We start from the raw sequence: 23,905 nt of genomic DNA on the forward strand, positions 1-23,905 counted from the left end.
CCCGTGTTTATCTACATTGAGATTGGTACCAACATCTCGGGCCGCCGTAATTCGCACTATATCCCGTGTTTAACTGCACTATGCCCAGTACCAGCAACTCGGGTCATCTTATTTCGTAGTATATTCGGTGTTTGTTTGCATTGTGTCTGATACCAGCCAATAACCCCATACCGGCCGCCGCCGACACTGCCATCGCCGCCGCCACCACCACCACCAGCAGCAGCAGCAGCAGTAGAAGGAGGAAGAAAATTGAAGAGAGAGGCTAATACGGTTTCGCTTGTCTAATAACACATAAACATGGAGACGTTTCATGCGCCATTTTTTATGTTTCACATATTTAAAAATGTTCACCGAGTTGGTTTCGGAGAATAGAAGGCAACAGGTGCCTTCAAATTCGTTTCTTTTATATTAAGATGTCACATATGGAATCATACCCATGTCACCAACCACAACTAATCATCTGTGTTGGCATCAGGCTGCACTTCCACACGACTAATATTTCCCGTATTTCATTATTGCAGAAATGTTGTCATGCAGTGTACGGTGATCGGTGAAGGGCGTGCTACCGAACTACCGAGGTTTGGACGAATAAAACATAACTTATGCGCCGGTATGATCGATTCCTCGTGTTCGATTTTATGCCACTCATCCACCTTTCCCGGTCAGCTATAGTCCAATTCGCAATGCGAGTGGAACGCTACTTTTACCGGCTGACAATTAGTTTATGTGCAACTATGCCTGTCGGTGGGTCTATGTGGTTGTATGTTAGTCAGTGAGGACACGGACACTACCTTGAAAACGTGTCATGTATACAATGTTTCGTTTTGAGCATATGTTATCGTCCTGGTGGAATTGTGCCGTGATTGTCATTCAGTGTTCACATCGTCTCTTGTTGAAATAAACCTTTTTTAAACACCACTGGCGACATCCTACAAGGATGTTGGAGTATTGTAATATTGACAAGATGTGGGCATTGTAATAGAACCATTACGATATATCAGTTCATTCTATTTTGGTTTCGTGGGAGGAACGCATCGCCCCCCTTATGTTTGCCTTTATTACCCACGCTCACATCCCTCAAACACTGCTTACTTTAATGGCAATTTCTTTGATTTATAAAGCATGTTTGAATTGGCAAATTAATCGTAAGATGTGGAAACAATGCTGCAGTGAAGCAGCGCTATGTGATACAATATCTACAGAGCTACAGGTACCAGAATTCTTGACAATAAAAGTGGAATATATAAACGAAAAACAGCCTCTTACCACGAGGCACAACTAAGCCATTCGTGGCGAGTATAGAAGAACACCTCAGGTCGGGAAGAGCTGAATATGGGAGCCTAGACGCCCAATATCTTTGCAATCTGTAGTTTGCAGATGGCATTTTCTTCCAAGTAGTGGTGTAGGCGACCTACAATAGCATAGCGAATAACTTAATTGGCCCGATCTACTGTTAGGTCTGAAGAATATTATGCACAAATGCTTAGCAAGGAAGCCAACACTAATTAATTGATGCCACTGAAGCTGTGCACGTGTAAACTTCTAGAGGTCAAATAGCCTAAACCACACATGATCATAAGAACAAAATTTTCGACCATGTGAACATCTATTGCCGGCCAAATGAAGCTATCGGGGAATTGTATCATTTATTTACATTCTATTACCTAATAAACCCATAGGGGCAATATACAAGGGGTGGGTGTACATGCAGGGTGTTTCACTTAAGTTTATCAAAACTTTAAAAATATTTAAACGCTACGTAGCTGGACAGAATCAAAATAATGTTGTTTGCCATTGCTTGGAGATGCTCACATATCTTTTTCATTCCACCTAATTGATATTTATTCTTAATGAATTATTGAACTTCTCAATTACTTTAATCAAATTAGTAGTGCCTATGAGAAAATTGTAGAGTAACATGAGAAACTCCCGATACAGCTTTGTGTTGCTGAGTACGTGCTACACAAAAGTATTTTTCCGAGCGTGAAAGAAGCCCACGAATGCACGCAAAGTGCCTCGATTGGCCAGTCACGTGGTGGTTTTGCGGGTATTCTTGGGCTTCCATCAAGTACCTACATAGATCGCACTAATAACTAATGCAAAGACATATCGCGCACTTTCTTATTCTGAAAGATGGCCTGTTATTTTTTGCATGAATATAGTTGCACAGGTTATGGCGGTAATTTGGTGGGGCAGGTTGTCCAGTCTGTTGAATACTGAAAAAAAAAATGAGCCCGAGAAAGCGGTAGTATCAGTTTGAGGGCGGCCAATTTGGTACGCATGCCGACTGGGCTACGTTATGCGGGCAGCGGGAATAATGTACAATGGCTGATTAAGCGCAGTGTGATACAGCTTACGAAAAAAAATCACCGCTCAAGCACTCCGTAGAGATGGTGAACCGGCGAAGCTGAAATTTGCGGGCCCAGTGTTTATCACTGGGTAAATACCGACGGTTCATTAAACGACGGCTTGGTAGGTTGCCGGATCCTCGGTACGCAGTTGCTGCTTGCGCTCGGCTGCAAGAGCCTGTTATTGTGCCCGGGATGCAGCATCAGCATGGCGTAGACGAGCTCGTTCCCGGTTCTGCTTGAGGCGTTGCTGATCGAAAGCTACCTGCTCCTCGGGAGTGCGTATGACTCGTGGCCGGCCAATTTCGTAACCGGAGAGAAACTGGTGTGCACGCCCTAGGCTGCGACGGAGAGCAACGACGTCACTACTAGCGCAGCCAGTCGCGAGCCTTTTTTTTTTCGCGCATGCGCATGGGGTTGCGCCGGAGGAGCTTTCGGCGTGCAGGTGACAGCCAGACGCTGGCTAATCACTTCTAGGAAGTGCTTGGGCGGTGATTGCTTTCAATGGCGACAAGCTGACATCATAAGCATACATTGAATTCATGAACCGTATGGCGCGGTTTTGCACTGATTCGAGCGCGTTGAAAAGATACGCTTTGGTGAGGGCTCCATACGGCACATAGGTATTTAAGTTTAGGTCTGATTGGGATTTGATAGGCTAGAAATTTCACATGCGTCAAGCTTCATTGTAAAAAATTAAGATATTTATTAGAAGATGAGATGACGCTAGAAATATGTGCATGCCAATATAAGACACTAGTAAGGGTAACGCCAAAGTGTTTCTAAAACTGCGCAGTTTCTGCGTGTAGGCTATTTATTGTGCATGGGTAAGCTAGTAGGTTACGTCAGCGGGAGAATAGCACTACATTGCATTTCTTTTTGTTAGGCTTCACTCGCAAGCAATCGAAGCCGGCATTGTAGAAAAGCAGGCCATAAATTCCTCAAGGCAGATTTGATCAGACACGTTAACAATTCTTTAGTGAAAACGCAGTCATCCGCAAGCATGCGAATATTTGCAGGATACATGTAGTGGTAGGTCGTTAATATATATTGAGATGAGGAAAGGCCTGAGAACATATCTTTGTGGAACCCCAGAGGTACCGGTACGGAATCAGACGGGCTGTTCTTAATAAGGACAAACTGTGAGCGGTTACTAAGGGATGCTTCAATCTATAGCGATATATTAGGGTGCACATTCGCCAAATATAGTTTTAGTAATTATTGCTGACAAGTTAGGGATATCATTTAGAAATATACAAATAATTACATTCCACTTGTGTGCGGCTTGTACCAGTGATAAGTTAAAAAAAAACTTCAAAGATAACCGGAAATCTTGAGATGATGCCAACAACAAACGATGGGGCCTAATAAGATGCGCCTACCGTAGAGACAGGAAGTTAGCGGCATGGACTACAGAAGAAACGAGTGTAGCTCACGTTAGCTCAATAAATGATGATCTGTTGTAATGGATAAGGGACTAAAATCTATAAATCAATGAACGATGGCAGGGCTGGGATCAGGTGGCGTGATCAGATAAAAAAAATTGGGCAGTGGATGGAGACAGCTTGCGGTAAGAAGGAGCACTTGGATAGCCATTCTTCCTGCACTGAACGAAATATTTTATGATGATGATGATGATGATGGTGGTGGTGGTGGTGGTGGTGGTGGTGGTGGTGGTAATGAATTACTATCTGTTCAATGTGTTCAGTGACTTTACTGTTGAGCAACATTTATAATGTTACTCACTCCCGGGATAACTTGTAGTGGAAAGTCCATATTCTGGAGGATTTCTTATATTTCCTTTATCCTTGGGCCTAAATAGTATTTGCCTAAATAGTATTTTGTCAGTGAGTATACACAGTCGCGCTCACCCCTTAGTATGCACTTCTGTGCTTTGATAATTCAAAGGTTAAGTTCCTCGTTTTATGTGCCAAAAGCACAATCTGATCCGAGGCACGCGGCTGTGAGGGACTCCAAGATAATTTTGATCACGCGGGTTTCGTTAGCGCGAACCTAAATCGAAGTACACGAGAGTTTCTGCATTTTGCCTGCTACAAAACGCAACCTGAGAATCGAGCCTGCAACCTCGTGCTTAGCAGAGTAGTGCCATAGCTACTAAGGTGCTGAGGGCGGGCTTCCGTAGTTGAAAGAAGTGACTATCAAGTGCTCGGGCATTTCTTATAATTTGATATATTTTACCTATCGTATCATTCTTTTAAATGCATCTAAATGTTCATATTACAAGTCATACGTCATCGCCGTAATTTTATTATACAGATTTTACGCACTTTAGAGCGTATATTTTAAGGCCCCTTTACAGCCACCTCACACCAACTTCATAGTAATCATAAGTACACTGCAAACCCATTAGCACAGACATGGCGCTCTTTGGCCATACCTGGCCCTTGCGCCATAACACCCCATACATCATCATAATTATCGTCATCAAGCTTGTTTTAATCATTTTATTTTATACACCATTCCTAATGCAGGCGTTTGGCCTGCATTAAGAATGGTGTATATATTACTAAAGTATGGCTTTGTTGAAAACTGAACCGTTATGTTGCAGCATGAAGTAGCAGCAGCCAGGGCACCTGAAGTAGTTGCAGCAGCCAGGGTGCCTCAATACAGCTGGTAACTCTAGCATGTTACGCGGTACAATTAATGAACAGGTTTTGTTGACTAGACGTTACTTTAACGCTATACAAATGCTTTGGCCACAAACCAAGGCGAGTATTATGGTGTTGATGTCATTATGAAAACATCCGTCGCTACTGTTCTTTGCGGTTAACACGTGTAGCCAGGTCAATTCCACCGCGGCGTTCTTCCCACGTTCGTTACCTTTCGCCCAATGACTGCAAACAAGGTCTTACATTGAAGTTTCTGTGAAGCATGGATACGGTTCCTGATGAAGTGACTCAACGGGGATGGTGTGTGTAGAGTTAGCCCGGAACAGTCACAAAAGAAAAAAAAATTAATATTTTTCGACGCTTTTGCAAGTAATAAAAATCCGCATCTGCCGCATCCTGGTCGGCGCTGGTTCTTGTAACCATAGGAGTACAAGTAAAGAGCAACATCTCTGAACGCATAACAAATAATGAAATTTTGTGGTGTGTGTTACCACAATTTAGCCATGAAGTAACCTGACCTTGCACTCATATGGTGATTTCTGTGGTAATCTTTACTGGCACAATTCCTGACTATAATTTTACTTCATACGTTCCTGCGGAGGTGGTAGAGGGCAGCTAAACCATAAATTCAGGGTGTTAGTATCTGAATAAAGAAGCCTTATCTACTGAAATATCTCTAAGTGCGTATATAAAGCAGGTGTACGTTGTTTTATATTTTTTCATATATGCACGAAAGGGCTTTTCCGCTCTTTTGGGGTCTCAACGAACGTGTAAGGTTACTTAGCTTCAGAGAATTGGAGTGAAAGGCGACACACTTGAACTCGCGGAACGATAGAATAGAATATATGCAGCGGCCACGATGTTAACTCACAGTTACTGCAAACTGTCCCTTTCCCCTCTTAGTTCATCCCATCTTAGACTGAAAGGCGAACAAATGGTGTCAAGCCCCCAGACCGAAAGAACAAACAGGCTTTGTCTCTAAACAAATGCAGTTTATCCCAGAAGAAAGAAAGTTCGAGGCAATAAAGACCACACCCATCGCAGACAAAATGCCTTGCATGTTATTTGTTGATTTCTCAGCAAGTAATTTTTTTACATGCTGTTTTTATATTGTCTAAATTCTTTCGAACAAGAAGAGTTCAGAGCTTAGAGGGAACGCTTCTGTTCGATTTTTATCCCTTCTTCGTCGCCACTCTTTTGTTGACGCTGTAGGATAGCCAGAAAAAAAAGGACTGCTTTCTCTTCAAACTCTTAATCCTGCTACTTTGACTTACTTTTCAGCACTGAAGTTCTACTTAGATGGCTGAAAATACACGTTAACAACAGCAGGGAAATAAAATAGTTCGCAGTTTAGGGCCGTCGGTGGAGCGGTAAATCTGAAGTGGTGTCAGACTGCCGGGTCTGTTTCTTTAGAAACGAAGCTCTGAAGATGAACTCATTGCTCTAAACTTATAGACGGGAAGAAAGAAGTCAGTCTTTTTTATAAGTATGTATCATTTGACACTCTTCAGATTTGTAAAAGCTAAGTAGTAATTGCCGTGGATATAACGCATAGCGAACTAAGTGACGAGTGGAGCTATAACTTTGGCATAGTTGCGTAGCTAGCTTCTCCGGATAGTTGGTTTGGAATAGTTGTGAGATTTGTAACAACCCACGCACTCCACTAAGAAGGCCACGAAAGAAATGCAGTGTTCACTGGTCACTAACATCAAAAAAGGTTTATTTCAGTAAGTGCCATTCCATCACGAATTGAGTTATGGTACGATGAGAATGCAAAATGGGGAAGAGGGGGGTAATAATAATTGGTAATTGTTTAAAAGCGCAAGGAACTACATCTTCATTTGGAGTACCTCGTTTAAAATTTCAATTTTTTTTTATTCGAGTCAGCATTGCACCTGCGTCCTCTAACTTTTTTTCATGCCCTTGCTACTTTCATGTGGACTGTGTGTCAGCGCTATCTACTCTTCTGCATGATATGCCAATTAATATATTAAACGTTAACACCAACTTCTAAATTTAGTCCTCTGTTCTGAATCCCAATTTAATTCCAATTTATTCATCTCTTTTTGTTTTTCCAACGCAAACCAAAAAGTACGAGTCTGCTCTATTAAAAACTACGCGACTGATTTAGTAACCGCTGTGGATGAACCTGTATATGCATCAGCTGGTGTTGTTTCGCTGTTTAATGAGATTCGGAATCTTCACAAAACGAGTGAATTTTCTTGATTAATGTAATAAGCCGGACGAGTTCGTAATGGTTATTCTTTAGAAAGCGTTTGAAACGAGGGGCAAGACGAATAAGGGAGGCAGGACACACTCGATTATAAACCACAGAGTGTTTAGTGGAAAAGCCGAAGTTACACAAGCAGCATACAAGCAGAGTGCAAAGTATGCCCGGACATCATCATCACTTCCTCTGCCTTACACATTGGATAAAATATGACGGGAACAATCAGAACTCGTACTGGTTGCACACGCACGCACGTACACATAAACGCTTAATATACGCGTGCACACGCGCCTTGCCAAGCACGTGCGCAGTCACAACACAATGTTTTTATGTGAAAATTACTGATCAGTCTCAGTGCTTAGAAATTATAAGTACACTATATATATACACTCTCACACCGGGGAAAGGTGAATTTACGCAAATACCTTTTGAAGGAGCCACAAATGAGGCTAGTACAATAGGTAAACAGTCCGCCCTAGCTTGCGAACTGCTTGCTCGACGGAGGCCTATACGCCTCATCCAGAAAAACAGTTCGCATACATCTCAAAATTCCTTGAAATGTATAACGACCCTAAAATTCGTCCGACGCTGGTAATTATTTTGGAGGAAACGTTTCTGCTTAGATCTATTCCCATGTGACCGACTTTCCTCGTTTCATACCTTCTAGCGCACGTGTCACGAAAAGAAGCTGTAGCCATCCGCATCGCGTCTCCAGCTGCGCTCGCGCCGAATTCTGCTGCTGACATTTCGTTTAACAACGAATCGTGGAAGCTCCGTCTCGAGCTCGGCTCGCTTTTGCCGACCTCTGTAGGAGGTCCTATTCAGGGCGCGCTGCGTTGTGCCAGCCGACGCCGAACGCCAAATTGGTTCCGCCCTCAGGCGACGTGACCTTTCTCCTACGCGTTTCGCGGTTAACAAATTTGCTCAGTGCTCGTGCGCTCGCAAACGATCCGCAGAAGCGGCATTTTTTTTTTTTCATTCCCCACCATAGTCTCGCGAAACATTGCTCGTCCGTTTACGCATTCGACATATCCCATTGCCGCAATTACCTTCCGTAGAACGCAAGACCGCAAGAAAAGCGACGCACGGCTTTTGGCTATGCGAGCCTCTTTCGAACACGGGGTTTTTAATATCAGCCGCAGTCCTGAATAGACCGTCAGCACGACTGGAGCCTTGTTTAAATTCATGAGTTGAATAAGAAATTGAGATATCCAGCATTGAATTTGTTAAGAAACGTCGCAAAATAAGGGCTTCTTTTTTTGCCACGTGTCGGGCTCAAATTTCCTTCCCAGAGGAAAAAAAAAAAACAGGCACCCAAGAAAAAAACGACTATTTCCATTACCTGCGTATGCAGTTCAAATTACGTGCATGATTAGTCTGAAGCTACAAGAATGGCGTTGGCATTCTTTGTCTGCTTCAAGACTTAGAGTCTGTCGGTCCGTCCGTCTGCACGTTCGTTCGTTCGGTCGTTCGTTCGTTCGTTCTTTCTTTCGTTCACTCGCTCGCTCGCGCGTTCGTCCGTTCGTTCGTTCGTTCATTCGCTTGGTCGGTCGCTTGCTCGTTCGTTCGTTCGCTCGTTCGCTCGTTCGTTCGTTCGCTCGCTCACTCGGTCGGTCGTTCGTTCGTTCACTCGTTCGCTCCCTCGTTCGTTCGTTCGTTCGTTCGTTCGTTCGTTCGTTCGTTCGTTCGTTCGTTCGTTCGTTCGTTCGTTCGTTCGTTCGTTCGTTCGTTCGTTCGTTCGTTCGTTCGTTCGTTCGTTCGTTCGTTCGTTCGTTCGTTCGTTCGTTCGTTCGTTCGTTCGTTCGTTCGTTCGTTCGTTCGTTCGTTCGTTCGTTCGTTCGTTCGTTCGTTCGTTCGTTCGTTCGTTCGTTCGTTCGTTCGTTCGTTCGTTCGTTCGTTCGTTCGTTCGTTCGTTCGTTCGTTCGTTCGTTCGTTCGTTCGTTCGTTCGTTCGTTCGTTCGTTCGATACAATGTTCCTAAAGTTTCGGATAGATGATGGCGTCTTGCATGATAGGGACGACGTGATAACAGAAACAATTCCAGAAAAAGCGGTTTCCAGAAAAAGGGAAATTCATGCATGCGTGTCAACATGGTGTACATTGCTGTACAAGCTGTTCTTGGGGAATACTGGGGTTCCTACTATGGAATACTTTGAATAGATATAAGTATTTAGGCATTAAATAGAGGCCACCCGAATCGGACTATAAAACCGTACCTTGGTCTATAAAATCAAATGATACATTCGTTTAGAATTCCTTCACCGAACAGACTACTCGATTATCAAAAAATAATGAAAGGAAAATTGCATCTACCTGAATGTAGCACGAAGCTTCAAAGAAAACCCTCAGAAAGAAAGCTTCGCAGTTGAGCAAAATTTGTCAGGGTCCGGGATTCGCACCCGGAGCCACTATTTTGCTGGAGCGGTTTCTGTGTCATCTCAGCTAACCTAGGGCATTGAAGTGCGCGGGCGAATCATTCGACAACTGGAAGCACAGCAGCACCGATTATGGCCAATCCTAAAAGCCAGCAAATTAGCACTTCAATATAAAATCTTGCAAGCCGGCCTATTCGGTATGAGGACATTTAATTATTCTATAATACGATGCCTTGAAAGAAAATGCACATATGATCATCTTGGCGAATTGGTTTTCTTTAAGTGAACTCCGTACTTCGAATACAATTCTGTAAATTTTACACACTTCTTGACAGCGCATCACAATTCGTTACTGAGGGGGCGTGGTGAGTTTGCTGAGCTGAAAGAAACTGATAGAACCTCACATTGGTGACCTGCTTCGAAACGGGAATACAACTGTCCGACGATGAGGTGGCGAGAACTGTCGTAGGTTTGTGTCAATAGCCAATTGGCGCTCTCGGTTAACAGAATGTCATGAAAGAACGTGTGATTCGAGCTTTATAAAGAAACAGAATAGGTTATGGTTGATTATTTAAACTGCTGCCAATGTGCTATCGCCAGTTAACCAATACCATGACGCTGGAAAGTTATGATAGCTTAAAAGGTATACTTTTTCAGCGTAGGAAACATATTAGATGGCCTATCGAGGGATAGATGCCAGCGTTGTTTGATTTACCGGCATTTAACGAAATCTGCTTAGTCAAACAGCAAAGCTTAGTCGCGTGAGATTCAAACATTTGAACATTGCGCAGCCCCAGTTATTATACGTAGCAAAATTATGGCGTATTCGGCTTCATATTTGAAGGATCGGCTTCCCTAGCGCTTTCCCTTAGTGGTTTATCATTTCGTCCTTACTTTGAAACAATTATTCATATCATACCTTTTACCGCGAAACGCTTTCTATAAGAATGCCTGAACAAAATATTCATTACCTACGTGCCCTAGCAGACGAAAATTCTTTAATGAAACAGATAATATAGCATCTGACCTCGGCGAAACTTAACTTCCTGGCTTTCGCAAAAGAAAACATATGAAAGTGACAATATTTTAAAGTTCGAGAAATGGCGTCTTGTAACGTGAAATATTTCAACATGTGTTTATTCAAATCTCCTGATGTCAAATTTACGTAACCAGCAGCGAAGCAAGCATCGGGTGGTAACCAGCAGCGTTGTTTGAAAAGCCAAATATAATGCGGTCCTCGTTCATAGGAACTCACTTTTTTTGGCTTTCAAAATGAATAGCGTTCCTTATATTGAGCAGTTTTTCTGACCTAATTGGATGACACAAGACGAGAAGCATGCTCAAGTGAAGAGGGTTTCATTGGGACGGAGCCAGCACTGTGAAAATAGATAACCAGATGAGAAAGGTGGTGCCGGCGTCTGTGATTGGTCCGATTCTCCTTGGTCCGTTTACCATTATTTAGCTTGCCATGGCTGGTCGAAAATTGTGGTGGCGTGCAGCGGAAGGTTAAACATGTGTCTAAAATTGATCCTCAGCAAGGACGAGTTGGCAGAGGGATGTCGTATAGGTGTCAAAAGGTCTCGATAACGTTACACTGCCACGCAAAATTTTCATTATATGCAAATAAATCCATGCTCCACGGTAGCTGCGACTCGCCAGTGCCAGAGCGATCGGCTGGCAGCCATCTTGATTTCCTTATGGAAGGGGGCACTTCCCGGCTATTCAGAAAAAAATTCAGCATTGTTCGGCATATCAATTCGCCTTGATCGCATTGCACGTCACTTTCACGCGGTGTGTTTTCGCGCTTTTATGACGTCGCGCTACAGACAGGTGGTGTGAGCGCGGCCCGAAAACGCTTGACCAATAGCACAGGACTAATGACGAAGAAGGTGCCTAATCAGAAATAGTTATGTTTCTTTCGTTTGGTATAATCGTGCATAATCAGTGTGGACATATCACATCAAATGGGGAGTTTTCGCAGTTTTCGTGACGTCGCGTGACAGACACACGATGTTGAGGTGTTCCGAAAATTTGTGGACCAGTCGTGGAGGGCTGAGTGCAGAATTGGAATAGAAAAGTTTGGAATAGCTTTACTCTATAGCGCCCATGAATGCTATTTCCTATTACGTTTTCTGTCTAAGCATTTTTGGACAAAGTAGAACTCAAATGCTAGCTAGTTCCCTGCAATGCATTACTTGGTGCTAATGTGTGCTGATGTTACGGTGCAGTGCAGCCCCATGCCAAATCAGCGAGTTCCCGTAAGCAAGAGGCTTGTTGCGGCCGACGTATTTTATAGAGGATTCGAGACTTTCCCTCTGGGCATTTTACTACCAGAGACGCTGCCGTCTAAAAAACAGGGACAGTAAATTTAATGGAACAGGAAGCCAGTGGATAGAGGTCAGCGTCAACTCCTAAGACTGGATATTTATACAAAGCTCATGTTGCTAATTCTTACATTGCGAACAGTAGGTGTGGTGTGCTCTCTTACTCCTAAAATTCATGGTATGTGTCTTTGTATGACGCACATGGAGCAAATGCGCGATAACAACTCACCGTCCCTACGGATACTGGCAAGCCAGCTCGTCGACTCCGTAGAAAGAGGCACTCCTAATGCAGCTGAAGGGTGTTGCGACAGAAGCGTTGGCAGCAGCAGCACCAGCAATAGCGTTGTCACCAGCACCAAACAATGGCCTGAACACCGCGTCGTTGGCAGCGCCACGAGTTTTGGAATTCGGGTGGACGCCGGAGGGCCCGCCATCACGCTTTGCCATGACCTAGCGGTCGCTGACATTATTATATCTAGATGGTGAGTATATTCTCCAAAACGCGTGTTGTCACACGTGCTTTTTTTTACTTTCTGAGTTCCTGTTCTGTGTACTAGAAAACGGACAGCGGTACTCGAGCACCTGAAACCATCGACAATGCTGTCGAATGACGCTGAACAATTATTTTCAAAATTTTACAGCTGCTAACTTTGTTGTCACTTTCGAGGACGCCAAGTCAAGTCGTTACCATTGTGTATACAGTCATTGCGAAGCTTTCGGTACACAGACTGAGGAACGAGTGATGAAAGCTACACAAAAAGTAGTTGGAAAACTACAAGATGCTCGGCCTCGTCGTTCTTTCACTAACATGAAATGCTGTCACAACTGTCGCGAAGCAGACGTGATGCAGGAACTGGTGTATTATGATATATAGAAAACTGCTAATAGAAAAAAATATGTTACCTCTCTTCTTAGCGCAAATTTAATATCATAGAACGTCTTCTGGGTCGACCCCATAAGCTAACGCCAGGCAACTTCCATACGATCATAATGATATCACAGTCATCATGCCATCAAGCACCTCTGAACACTCGCTTCCGACACTTAGTCAGTAAAGCATGGTGCTCTGCGAATTTCAGGACCAGGTTTAACTAACGCCTCTGGCAATGCATTCTCTTCTTAACTGCATATAAAGCAAGTAGTTTCTTAATTTATCTTCCGTTTTCACACGACCGTAAAAACCTTGCAGTGGTCCCGAAGCACTTTCAAAATTGTATCCTCGAATGACACGACAAATAAATTGCGCACCGCAAAACCGCCTACTTGATCTAAAATAGGCATGCCACCTGGAGCTGGCATGCCACAAAGCTTGTCTTTATGACCATCGAGCCTGCTAGTTCAGTCATGCGGAGAATCGGAGCGTGGTATTCCGTTACAAAGTTATCTCATGGAAAAGAAAAGCAAGAGCGATTTACCGCCCTACAGAAAATTACTAAGACAGATATTGACTGCAATTTTACACGTAGTCACAGCTTGTCATTTATCTGCCAGTGCCGAGTAAAACCTATAGAGAGTGAACACTTAAGAGTATTCTCTCCGTCTTTCGCACGAAGATAACCAGCAATCTACTCATATCCTGGGTGTATACTCACAAAACTTTGCACGATATTGATGGAAACCGAGCAAGAACTTGCAAATTAGTCGAGCGCAAGGACGCGTCCTCTTCACTGAAGCGGCAGGCTACTGCGTCCACCTTACGGTGCCGGCGGCCCCGTGTCGAGCGGTGCGCCACGTGTCTTGTTGGGGCACAATCGCGCGCGCTTTCCCGCTTTCGGAGTTCCGGAATAAGTGAGCAGGAGTAGTAACCGTGGATGAGAGAAGGTAGTACGGCCGGGCGCCACCACTGGGTCGAAATCAGGAGAGCGGTACCCACCGCCGCACTCGGCCACTCCACCACATTCTGTGTTTGCGACGGGTCACAAAATCCCACATTGGGCTCAGAACCTCCTCACAGCTCGGGGAGAACCGAAGACCGAGCAGGGATGAGAGCAAGGGGGCCTGAGGGAAAAAAGCTGGAACGGAGCATGCGCTTTGATGCGCGCCTCTCACTTCGCGACCGATGCACGCCTGGCCGCGTGCAGCGCCATCTGATAGCCGTTGGAACAACTTTCCCACTCGAAATTTGTTGGGGCGGTTTATGGCTTTGCTGCTGTGCTCGTCCGTGTAAACTTCGTCTCGCCTTTCGGCATATTTTTTTTTTCGTGTGTTTTCATTCTTCCACGTAATTTCCAGGCGCAGCCGACCACGTAGGCGGGAAAGTTCGGGAATGAAAGGATGTGAAGCTAGAACCGGCAGATAAGAGGAGTAGAGCGTTACTCTTGGGGTGCAGCGCTTAGGTCCCTTCGTGTTTCGACAATTTGATTATACCATGGTTTACCGATGGTACGGCGTGGGGAACGCACTCACTCAACTTTTGTTTCTTGTCACTGCATCGCATGCGATTCGTTTAAATTATTTTTTTAACACAAGCGTATAATGCTGCAGAAGACCTGGAGAAAACAACCGCAGAGATGCATGATAGTACGAATGGCTGGGCGTTACTACAGACGGCTAGCGAGGAGCGGGCACCTTATTTTTAGTATTCTACCTCTTAGGTTCCCCCCACTAAGGTCAAGAATATAGTACGGATCACATTACGGACACGGAAAGATGTACTAGTTCAACCCAAGGCGCTTGTCATCAATCCTAATAAAGTAGGTACGCATACAAAATAATTTACGTACTACTTAAGGTAATCTTGTCTTTCCCAAAAAGCTCTCGGCTTCATTGTACCAGTCCTTCACGGCTGAGTATTTTCCCCATGAAAATAATATCCACGAATACGGCAGAAATTACCAGAAATGGGTGCACTCCCTTATATGCTCGTGTTCTCACTTAAAGTGTGGCTCTGTTTTATTACTCGCTGCACATGCTTTATTTGAAAGCTAAGCCAACATCCGACATTTTAAGTTTCGTTCCAATCCGAGCGATTCCCGACAAAAAAGACAAAGTCGCGAAGACGCAGCCGAATTCAACATCAATATAGGCCACTTTTTGCCCTCCAAGAAACGATGGTGGCTTGGCATAATGCTTGGAAACGCCACAGGAAAGCCACCTACGCACAAGAAAACCTAGTCACGATTTTTGAAGCGCTCAATGAAAACTACGTTGTATTTTTTCCAAGGTTCACGCTGGCAAAGTTTTTAAGTATCGTCCCAATAGAGGCTTTTCTTAGCTTTTCCTTGTCGACACGAGGTGGAGTCACATCGCAGAGATGTAGTCCAGATATATTTCATTACGTTGGCTTGGAGCTGTCTTCTTAGCTGTCAACGTATGCAGTCTTCAATGCTAGCCAGAATTGCAACACACCCTATATGTGCCTCGCGTATCCATGGGAACGACTGTATAGTTGACGCTATTTGGTGATTTTTTTTTTCTGCTACGACAGTAGCTATAGGCTCTAGAAGCTGTGATATCTCTATGTGGTATTATTTTTCTTAAAGGCATCCGTCACAGCAACCTGGTTTCTCGGTAGCTGTCCTCAAATGTGCGTATCTTTATATATTCTACAAGATAGGGTCCTCTTATTGCAGAACCTATTCTCTGGAAAGAAAACATGATATTTTGAAGAATCAGAATATTGACTCATTTGGTGTGCGCGCCGTTTTTGATGCTGTGGAACAGAAATATACGCCAATATGCATTTACGGAGCGAGTGATTGCGCACTGAGAAGGCAACATACGATGGGATGTAATAATAACGCCAATTGGAAATTGCGAAGGTCAAGGCATGTCCAATAATAATCAAAGACTTCATAGGATTTGTTGCATAAGTATATAAGAAAAAAAAAGAGATCGGATAGAAGCAAGAGAATCAGCGAGGAATAGGAATAGTGCACAAACGATGAAGTGAAAAGAATAAAACGCAAATAGAGGTCGAAGGTTACTTGCGAATTTACGGTTAGTTGCATCAGGTCAACTGCACTCAATAATCTATACTAGGTGGAATATGGTTTTCGACAATACGACGCTAGACATTGTTTATTCCGTTAGGCCCCATGCGTCTTCCAGCCGAGGACGTAAATGCCACAGTAGGGATTCCTGTGTTTCATTCAAGTTGCACAATGTAATATTTTAGGTGCTGCACAGCAGGTGCGTAATGACACCTGCACGTCTCGATGATCGAGATCTCGTTAACTACGGTCACTGACTGTAGACTAGAGCACCCGATTCTTATGGAGAAATGTTTAACTCTCGTTCGCGGTAATCATAAAGAACTTTTGCTGATATTACCGTCGCGCTCACTTTTGGTGGCGGGTATAGAGCTTCTATTCCTTAACTGGTATTCAGCCCACATTTGAGCGTGGCAGAGCATAGCTTCTCACACTGTCGTGGAAGGTAACTACCTTAAAAGCTTTCTTTCGATGAACTGTTTATCTCAATGTTCTTTTATCTGTGCTTCTCCTTTTCATCAGAAGAAACATCTCGATGGAGGCTATCAATGAGAAGGGGGCGAATGGAACCGAGGGTCCCAATTTTTCTTAGTCATATCCATGTCAAAGCAACAATCATTCAAGCCAAGGAAAGTATAGTTGAAATTATTAACACGTTTTAATTGACATGTAGACGTACAAAACTCGAGGTAAAGGTAAATATAAAATCAATGAAAAAAATAACTTGCCGCTGGTGGAAGCAAAACCTTCGTTCGATGGCCTGAAGTACCAAACAATGGTCCATTGCCAGCTGTCTACGCCTAAAGTATACCTGCTGCGTTATGGCATCAGTCAAAAGTACGTGCCATATCCATCACCATGACCATAGTGAAGCTCGCAAACACTCTTTGCGGAGGTCTTTAGAGCGTAGCTCTTAAGCGCTCCTTCCTGCGGTGAGTGTCTGCATTCCCAGCGTCACCGAGCGAACGAGAACAGTGAAAGATGAAAGAGCGAACGCGGAGCGGGAGATGAAAGACGCATTAGTAAGATCAATGAAAGAGCTCGTCAGCACAGCACTAACCTAAAGAATGGCTATGGGAGTCATTTAGCTGGACACTGTAACAAGTGTCAATGCACCCCCATATTTGAAAAGACTAAATTCATAGGGAAAGGAAAGAGCAAGAAGGAAAGGGAGATAATAGAGGCCTTTCATATAAGAAAGGAAGGCGAAAAATGTGTGAGCACTCCCTCTCTTGCCTTGTCGGGAAAAGAAATAACATTTTTGGAAGAAAGATGAAAATGATGATTTGCAGATGTTTTTGTGAATGATGTGCGCATGCCTATGCTGATGAAAGCTATAAATGTCCGGTGATTTTCAAATAAACTTCCAGTTGGCAGTCAGCGCTTGTCTGTGGTATTTGTTTCCTTGTGTCCTCGTCTTTTTCGCGCTGTTTCACCTGAGTCCTATGAAAGACGCGAGCGGTGCACGGCGGAGACCAGTGAGAGCGGCTGCTTTAGTGGCCTGCGCTCGGGAAACTGGTGTCGTCCAGATTCGCCCGACCTCTCTATTCGTACTCGTATCTGGTCTCGGCCGGACCACTAGTTTCGTACTATCGTGTGCTCGCATCCGCTCTCGCTAGCGCTTGTTTGATTAGCTTTGTTTCGTCTAGCTTGCGTTTATTTCAACTGTTTGTTTTGTAATCTGATTGTACGCGCGACGCTAAATGTATAGTCATTTTTGGCAGCCAAGCGGCGCCTGCGATTACGCTGGAACCTTCGACGATTCGTGTTTAAAAGCCGACGCGCTTGACCCGCAGATGAGATTGCCGATGATTGCTGACGCTGCCACATGTCTCTTTCAGATTTATCGCCGCAATATATCGCGAGATGAAAAGACGTATAGAGCTGCGCTCAAATTTCGCATTAGGGAGTATCGTAATTTTTTATTTTTTTTTCAAATGTACATACATATCTAGGCACACAACAATGAGTACATGTGAGTTGCCGTCACCGTAGCTCAACGGTAAAGCATCTTACGCGTAATGTGGAGGTCATCGGTGCTGTTTCTTTGTTGAAATAAATTTCATTTTACTATATCATTTCTACATTTCAATTAAAACATGATTTTTGCTGTGCTTTCCTTGGATTCATTGTCTCTTCGTTATTAGATATTGTGTATTTTTCTTTGATGTAGGAAGAAAGTAAAAACTGAATTTAAATAAATCTGACGTCTTCGCATGGAGGCTGTCAGCTACTCAAGGATTGGGGAACGTTAGTTGCTTTTACTTCAAATTCTAGTTTTGAGTGATGCGTGTTGGCGATAAAATTCTCACCGCTGCTTGCTCTCCATGCACGCTATCCCCTACACTGATGTTCTGCTAACTGGCACTGGATATAATACCGACCTCCTGTCGCGCCCACAAGGACGTTGGAAGTTAGTGTCTGTTTTTTCTGTGTAGTAATAGATTTTGCTGCATGGAGCAGTAAAACCTAGAGCAATCAATGTATACATTTTTTGAAACTGATCAGGAACGCAAGTAAAGTGTGAAAATTTTAACGCTGAGTTTTTGACGAAGCCAGGGAAGAAATTTGGAATAGCCGGATTGCCTCGGTGGTTTTCAAGCTACTTACTCTAATAGCAAACTCTCTCGAGAACTCATATCTGTGGAGCTGCGTTATTTGTGTTCTTAATGATGCTTGACCACGTACGAACGTTTTGAGCACACGCTCAGTTTTCTTTCCCAAGTTTCTCTTACTGCGCCATTTACCTAACATCCGTTTTAATGGTTCACCAATTTAGAGCTATCTTCAAGACCCGGCTATCTATAGCTTCCAGTTTCCAGAGACATGTGCACCGGTGCGGGTTCGCTTCGGGTGAGTGTTCAAACTCAAAATGTTCCTCTCAATTAGATTGCAAATTGCTTTTTAGCTGGGCGGTCCTTTATTTTCTTTCTGAGCTGATGCTCACGTGTGGAAAGGAGTAAAAAATTACTCGATTAGCTATGCTGACCCCAGATGAGGCTGCAGTAAATCCTTATAGATCAACACATCATTAGCGTTCGTATATTATTAGGTCTGTTGCTATGCGATCATTTGCATGCCTGCGCGCTTCGTCGTGCCTGTGCAAGATCGTGGATACGCCAGAACAAATTGTTTTTTGCAACTGCGAGCGTCCTGCCTGAAGTACAACTGTTGGTAAAGCAGACTAACTAAGTTGTGCGTTCAGAGGTGCGATCATGAGGTTGCGCGGTCAATACGGTCCGCAGCGTCCCAATTACAAGGGACAGGAAAGATTACAAAGGACACGACAGATACAAGAAAAGGTTCGTGTACCGTGCAATTTATCGAGAGCTTGTCACTACGGCATACCGCATAATCACAATGTGGTTTTGAGATGCAAAACCCAAAGTTGTTTTTTGCTGAGAATGCCATGCTGCTTTCCGCCCACTTCACTTTACAGCTCGCTTAATTCGTCTGCTGCCTTAACTGCAATATTTTAGAAAGGATTGTTTTCATATTAAAGGCGTCAGGAAGCCATTGTGCTAGGGAATAATTACAGGCTTTTTCTAGCGTTGATGCGAGTTGTATGTGAAAGCCTTCAGCGCAAAACAGACGAAAACATAAAGGATGACAACAATGTGCGCTTTATGTGTCGTCATCGTCATCTGCATTGTATCCTTTCTTGCACTTTAAGCCTACATGTATAACGCCTGCAGGTACTTACAAAAAATGCATATTATCTCTTTACAGCGCGTTAGATCTCACTTTTGTTCAACCTGTAATACCCCTAGAAAATTATCGACCTTTCATAGTAGTTATTTGATTTACAATAGCTTGACCTCAAGTATTTCTACCCTAAAATGGCGTATAACTGTGTACACGAGGAATTCCACTCTAAAACGTAGCTCCTTATTTGAAAAAGCCAGTGTTCGTCCCCTATTTCTTTTTTTTTTGACTAGAGTAAAATATTTATACAGTCTGCGCTGCTCTTTCTACTTCCCGGATGCAATAAAGTGCGTTTTTATGTGCTTCGTAATCTTCGTGCATTTTGCGCACTACCTCGCACTGTTACAACAAAAACGTGTCCGCGGGCGTCGTTTTCTGGTTGCAAGACAGCAGTTATTTATCTTCTTTATAACTGTTAATTAGTGATAGAAATGTCCAATTAGGATAATTTCATTCAGAATATGGTCATCCATCTCGATGCAAACAGTTCACATAGAAATGAGGGTCATCACAATGAACGATGCTAACTTTTTTTACTAGTGCTTCGTGAATTAAGGCTTTTCCACCTCACTTTTAGTCATGGTTGTGTCACATAAACGGTTGCTGTTTTATTTACGCCATATATTCTATGCACGTTCTCTCTACTGGCCCACTACTAAATGCCCCAATTTGAGGCCTGTAAGGTATCTTTAAATAAATAGATAACTCAATAAAATGTAAACCCTGAACCATGGAGCAGATTAGAAGGCGCTAACACTATACAAACAATTTTTTAAATATGTATCAAAGCGAATAGAAAACTTCTATAATTTCAATTAAATGGCGCAAACAAGCCTTCGACTTAGGAAGGAGACGACGCAGGCACTTATTTAACAAACGTTTGTGTAAATGTAATAAAACCCTTTGTTGAAGTTAGCACATCTGTGATGGTGTCGTTTCTCAATCCGCCTCTTATTTACGCTGTTTATGTGTAACTGGACCTGATAACAAGGGCGAATCTTTCCCACCTTCGAGACTGTTTGTCGTTTACAGGCAATCATTTTACCTTTCCGTACAATCAAAGATCCGAAGTTTCATGCAGAGCGACTGCTAGCGAACTTTGAAAACCAGCGTCAAAGCACTGCAGGGTCGACATATGCCAAAGCTGCAGTTCATATTATCTGGCAAGGCTCGCCTAGATTTCTGTGATGGTTCGCGAAAATTGCGGGAAAGCAGCATGCACATGTTTATGGAAACGCTCATGTCTGTAGGAAAAAAACTTCGGTAAACCCAAGAACATGAAGTGCAGGGGTGAGCAAACACTCACGACGGAGTACGGCATGAACAAAGAACGCGTGGTAATGTACAAACACAACAGCGTGCAATTTCTCTTTGTTTTGCTCAAGGGTGAAGCAGAAGCCGTCCGTCTGCGTTCTCCCTGAGAAAGCGCTTTACAGCTGCATGACCAAGTGAGTAAAGAGTCAACCTGCAATCCTTCTTTCAAGGCACTGCGGCACACTCCAAAAAACATTAGTCTCCATCTGTTTACTAAGGCTGAAGGGGTGCCTAAAGCAAATGGTCGTTGACTCGAAGAGAAGCGCTTGTGACCATGAAGACCAAACTGAGATCCGAAAGATATTTGGAAGTCAAAAGCGTGTGCAGTACCGGGAGGCACAGGTTTTCAGGACTGCCAGATAGCTTACAGTCATTACGAAAGGCGTAAAGGGGAATCGATGGACTGGGCTTCTATGCGATTTAAATAGCGGTAGCGTGCTTTAGAGAAGACGTGCGTGCCAACGCGGCTATTCAGTTTTTTTTTATAATTCTTCTGATGGTTGATGTGAATCTCAGTTTTCACTGGAAACAAGTCACAGCGAATTTGCGAAAAATATGTAAGATGTTAATGAAACATTTTTGAAAGTGTTCAAAACACAAGATACGCGCACACGCACATGCGCTAAACCACGTTTCCAAGTGGAGCTTATGTACGAGGTGCATACAGGCTCCCACAGGATGGATTGGTTAAGCCAGTCAGCATCATTGCACGTTGTGACTCCGCATACCTGCTTTGTCGAGCCTCACACGCGTCTGTTCTCTCTGAAAAAGATATATATTTCATTGTTGCCTGCTTCACGGCTGGGTAGGATGGAGACGAGAATCCTGCGCCGCATGTTTGCAGCTTGGAATGCCCACAGAACTACATTACGTTTCGCGTAACTGACGGAAACCTTTCAGCATAACATGTTTTCGATATGACATTACTTTGTTAGCTATTTCAGGGAGTGCAATGCCTTGTCTGCAATCAGAAAATATATAGCTCCCTGCTCCGGTCTCCTCAGTTTCAGTACGTACAAGACTAGTTCAGTACGAGATCACGGCACTCCTGCAGGCACCTTTTGGAATGGCAGGCACCCTGCTGTCTGTACGAGCTGCCGCATCCCCAGATAATTCGTGATGCCCATATGGCAATGACTGCTGATTTCATTACAGAAATTGCACTAGCAGACATGAGGAGGTGAAGTGCAAGTCCTGTGGCTTAATGTTTGTTGGAAACGTTGATGAAGTGTTGAAACGCACTACATTTGCATTAAATCACAATGTATGCTTTTTATTTTAAGGGGATTCCTGGGACAAGAAAAACAAAACACTCACGACCACCAGTCACGACGTAATGCTACCACAGCACCGAATTTTGGAATAAATAAAAAAAAGGAGGGCTGTGCCCTTTGCTATGTACCCACTTCTCGAAAAGGCTTTATCACTCGAACCAAACGACCGAGCTCGTTCGTTGAAGCACTTTTCTCCTACATTTGCAAAAGCCACTGTTTGGACAGGTGCTCCGGGGCACTTGTCCAGCAGGAACTCCTGCGCCACTCGGTACGGCACATTAAGGAAGCGGTTCATAGAGTTGCAGTCATCATCATAATCATCAGCCTATTTTATGACGGCTGCAGGACACAGGCCTATCCCTGCGATCTCCAATTACCCCTGCACTGCGCCAACCGAGTCCAACTAGCGCCTACGAATTTCTTAATTGCATGACCCCACCTGGTCTTCTGCCGTCCTCAACTACGCTTCCTTTCCCTTGGCACCGATTCTGTAACCCTAATGGTACACCGCTTATCTAATCTACGCATTACATGACCTGCCTAGCTCCACTTTTTCGTCTTGATGTCAATTAGAATATCATATATACCCGTTCGCTCTCTGATCTAAACTGCTCTCTTTCTGTCTCTTAACGTTGTGTCTAGCAATCTTCGTTCCATTGCTCTTTGCGGTGTCCTTAACTTGTTCTCAAGCTTCTTTGTCAGTCTCGAAGTCTGCCCCTTATGTCAGCTCTGGTAAAATGAGCTGGTTGTACACCTTCCTTTCAATGATAACGGTAACCTTCCAGTCCGGAGCTCACAATGTTTGCCGTATGCTATGCAACTCCTTTTTATTCTTCTATGAAGTTCCTTCTCATGGTCAGGGACTCTCTGTGATTCTTCTATGAATATCCTTCTCATGATCAGCATTACCTGTGATTAATTGACCTAGGTAAAGGTACTCCTTCACAGACTGTAGAGGCTGACTGGCGATCCTGACCGATTGTTTCCTCGCCCCACTATTCATGATTATCTTTGTATTCTGTCTATTCATCTTCAATCCCGCCCTTTCACTCTCTTTGTTAAGGACCTCAGCCACTTGTAACTCGTTCACAGTGTTGCTTAACAGGGCAATGTCATCTGCAAACCTAAGGCTGCTGATATAGTCACCAATGATCTTTACCATGAATGCATGAATACTTCTTCCAAGCATGCGGTGAATAGTGTTGGAGAGATAGTGTCTCCTTGTCCGACCCCTTTCTTTATAGGTACCTTACTTTTCTTCTGGAGAATTAAGCAAGCTGTAGAATCTCTGTAGATACTTTCCAAGATATTTACGTAAGCTTCCTGCACTCCATGCTTACGTAATGCCACTATGACTGCTGGTATCCCGACTGAATGAAATGCCTTTTCGTAATCTATGAAAGTCATAAAGAGAGGCTGATTGAACTCTGCAGAATTCTCGATTACCTGATTGATGACATGGATGTGATCCCTGGTAGTGTGTCGATTCCTGAAACCTGCCTGATCCCTTGCTTGTATCAAGTCGAATGTTCCTCTTATTCTATTAGAAATTATCTTGGTGAACATTTTACGTAATATTGGAAGTAAGCCAATGGGCTTATATTTTATCAATTCTATAACGTCTCCTTTTTTTGTGAATTATTATGCTGTTGGCATTCTTCCTCAATTATGGAACACTTGATGTCGACAGGCAGGTCGTATAAAGGGTGGGTAGTTTTTTCAAGCATTATGTCTCCACCATATTTAGTTAAATCTACTGGTAGTCCATCTTCTC

The 23,905-nt window shown here is 43.6% G+C and overlaps 1 protein-coding gene across 13 annotated transcripts in view; it reads left to right on the plus strand.

Annotated features, from left to right (window-relative positions):
- LOC139059136 (uncharacterized) overlaps positions 1–23,905 on the plus strand; it is a 484,552-nt gene that overhangs the window by 317,112 nt on the left and 143,535 nt on the right. For 3 of the 13 annotated variants that reach the window (XM_070537107.1, XM_070537101.1, XM_070537108.1), the window contains exon 5: positions 18,618–18,691. The exons of the other annotated variants lie outside the window; for them this stretch is intronic. In XM_070537107.1, coding sequence (XP_070393208.1) covers positions 18,618–18,691 — 74 coding nt within the window. The remainder of the gene's footprint in view (positions 1–18,617; positions 18,692–23,905) is intronic. 13 annotated transcript variants of the gene reach the window in all.

The sequence above is a fragment of the Dermacentor albipictus genome, chromosome 4 (genome assembly GCF_038994185.2).
Source record: "Dermacentor albipictus isolate Rhodes 1998 colony chromosome 4, USDA_Dalb.pri_finalv2, whole genome shotgun sequence".
NCBI classification, from domain to species: Eukaryota; Metazoa; Arthropoda; class Arachnida; order Ixodida; family Ixodidae; genus Dermacentor; species Dermacentor albipictus.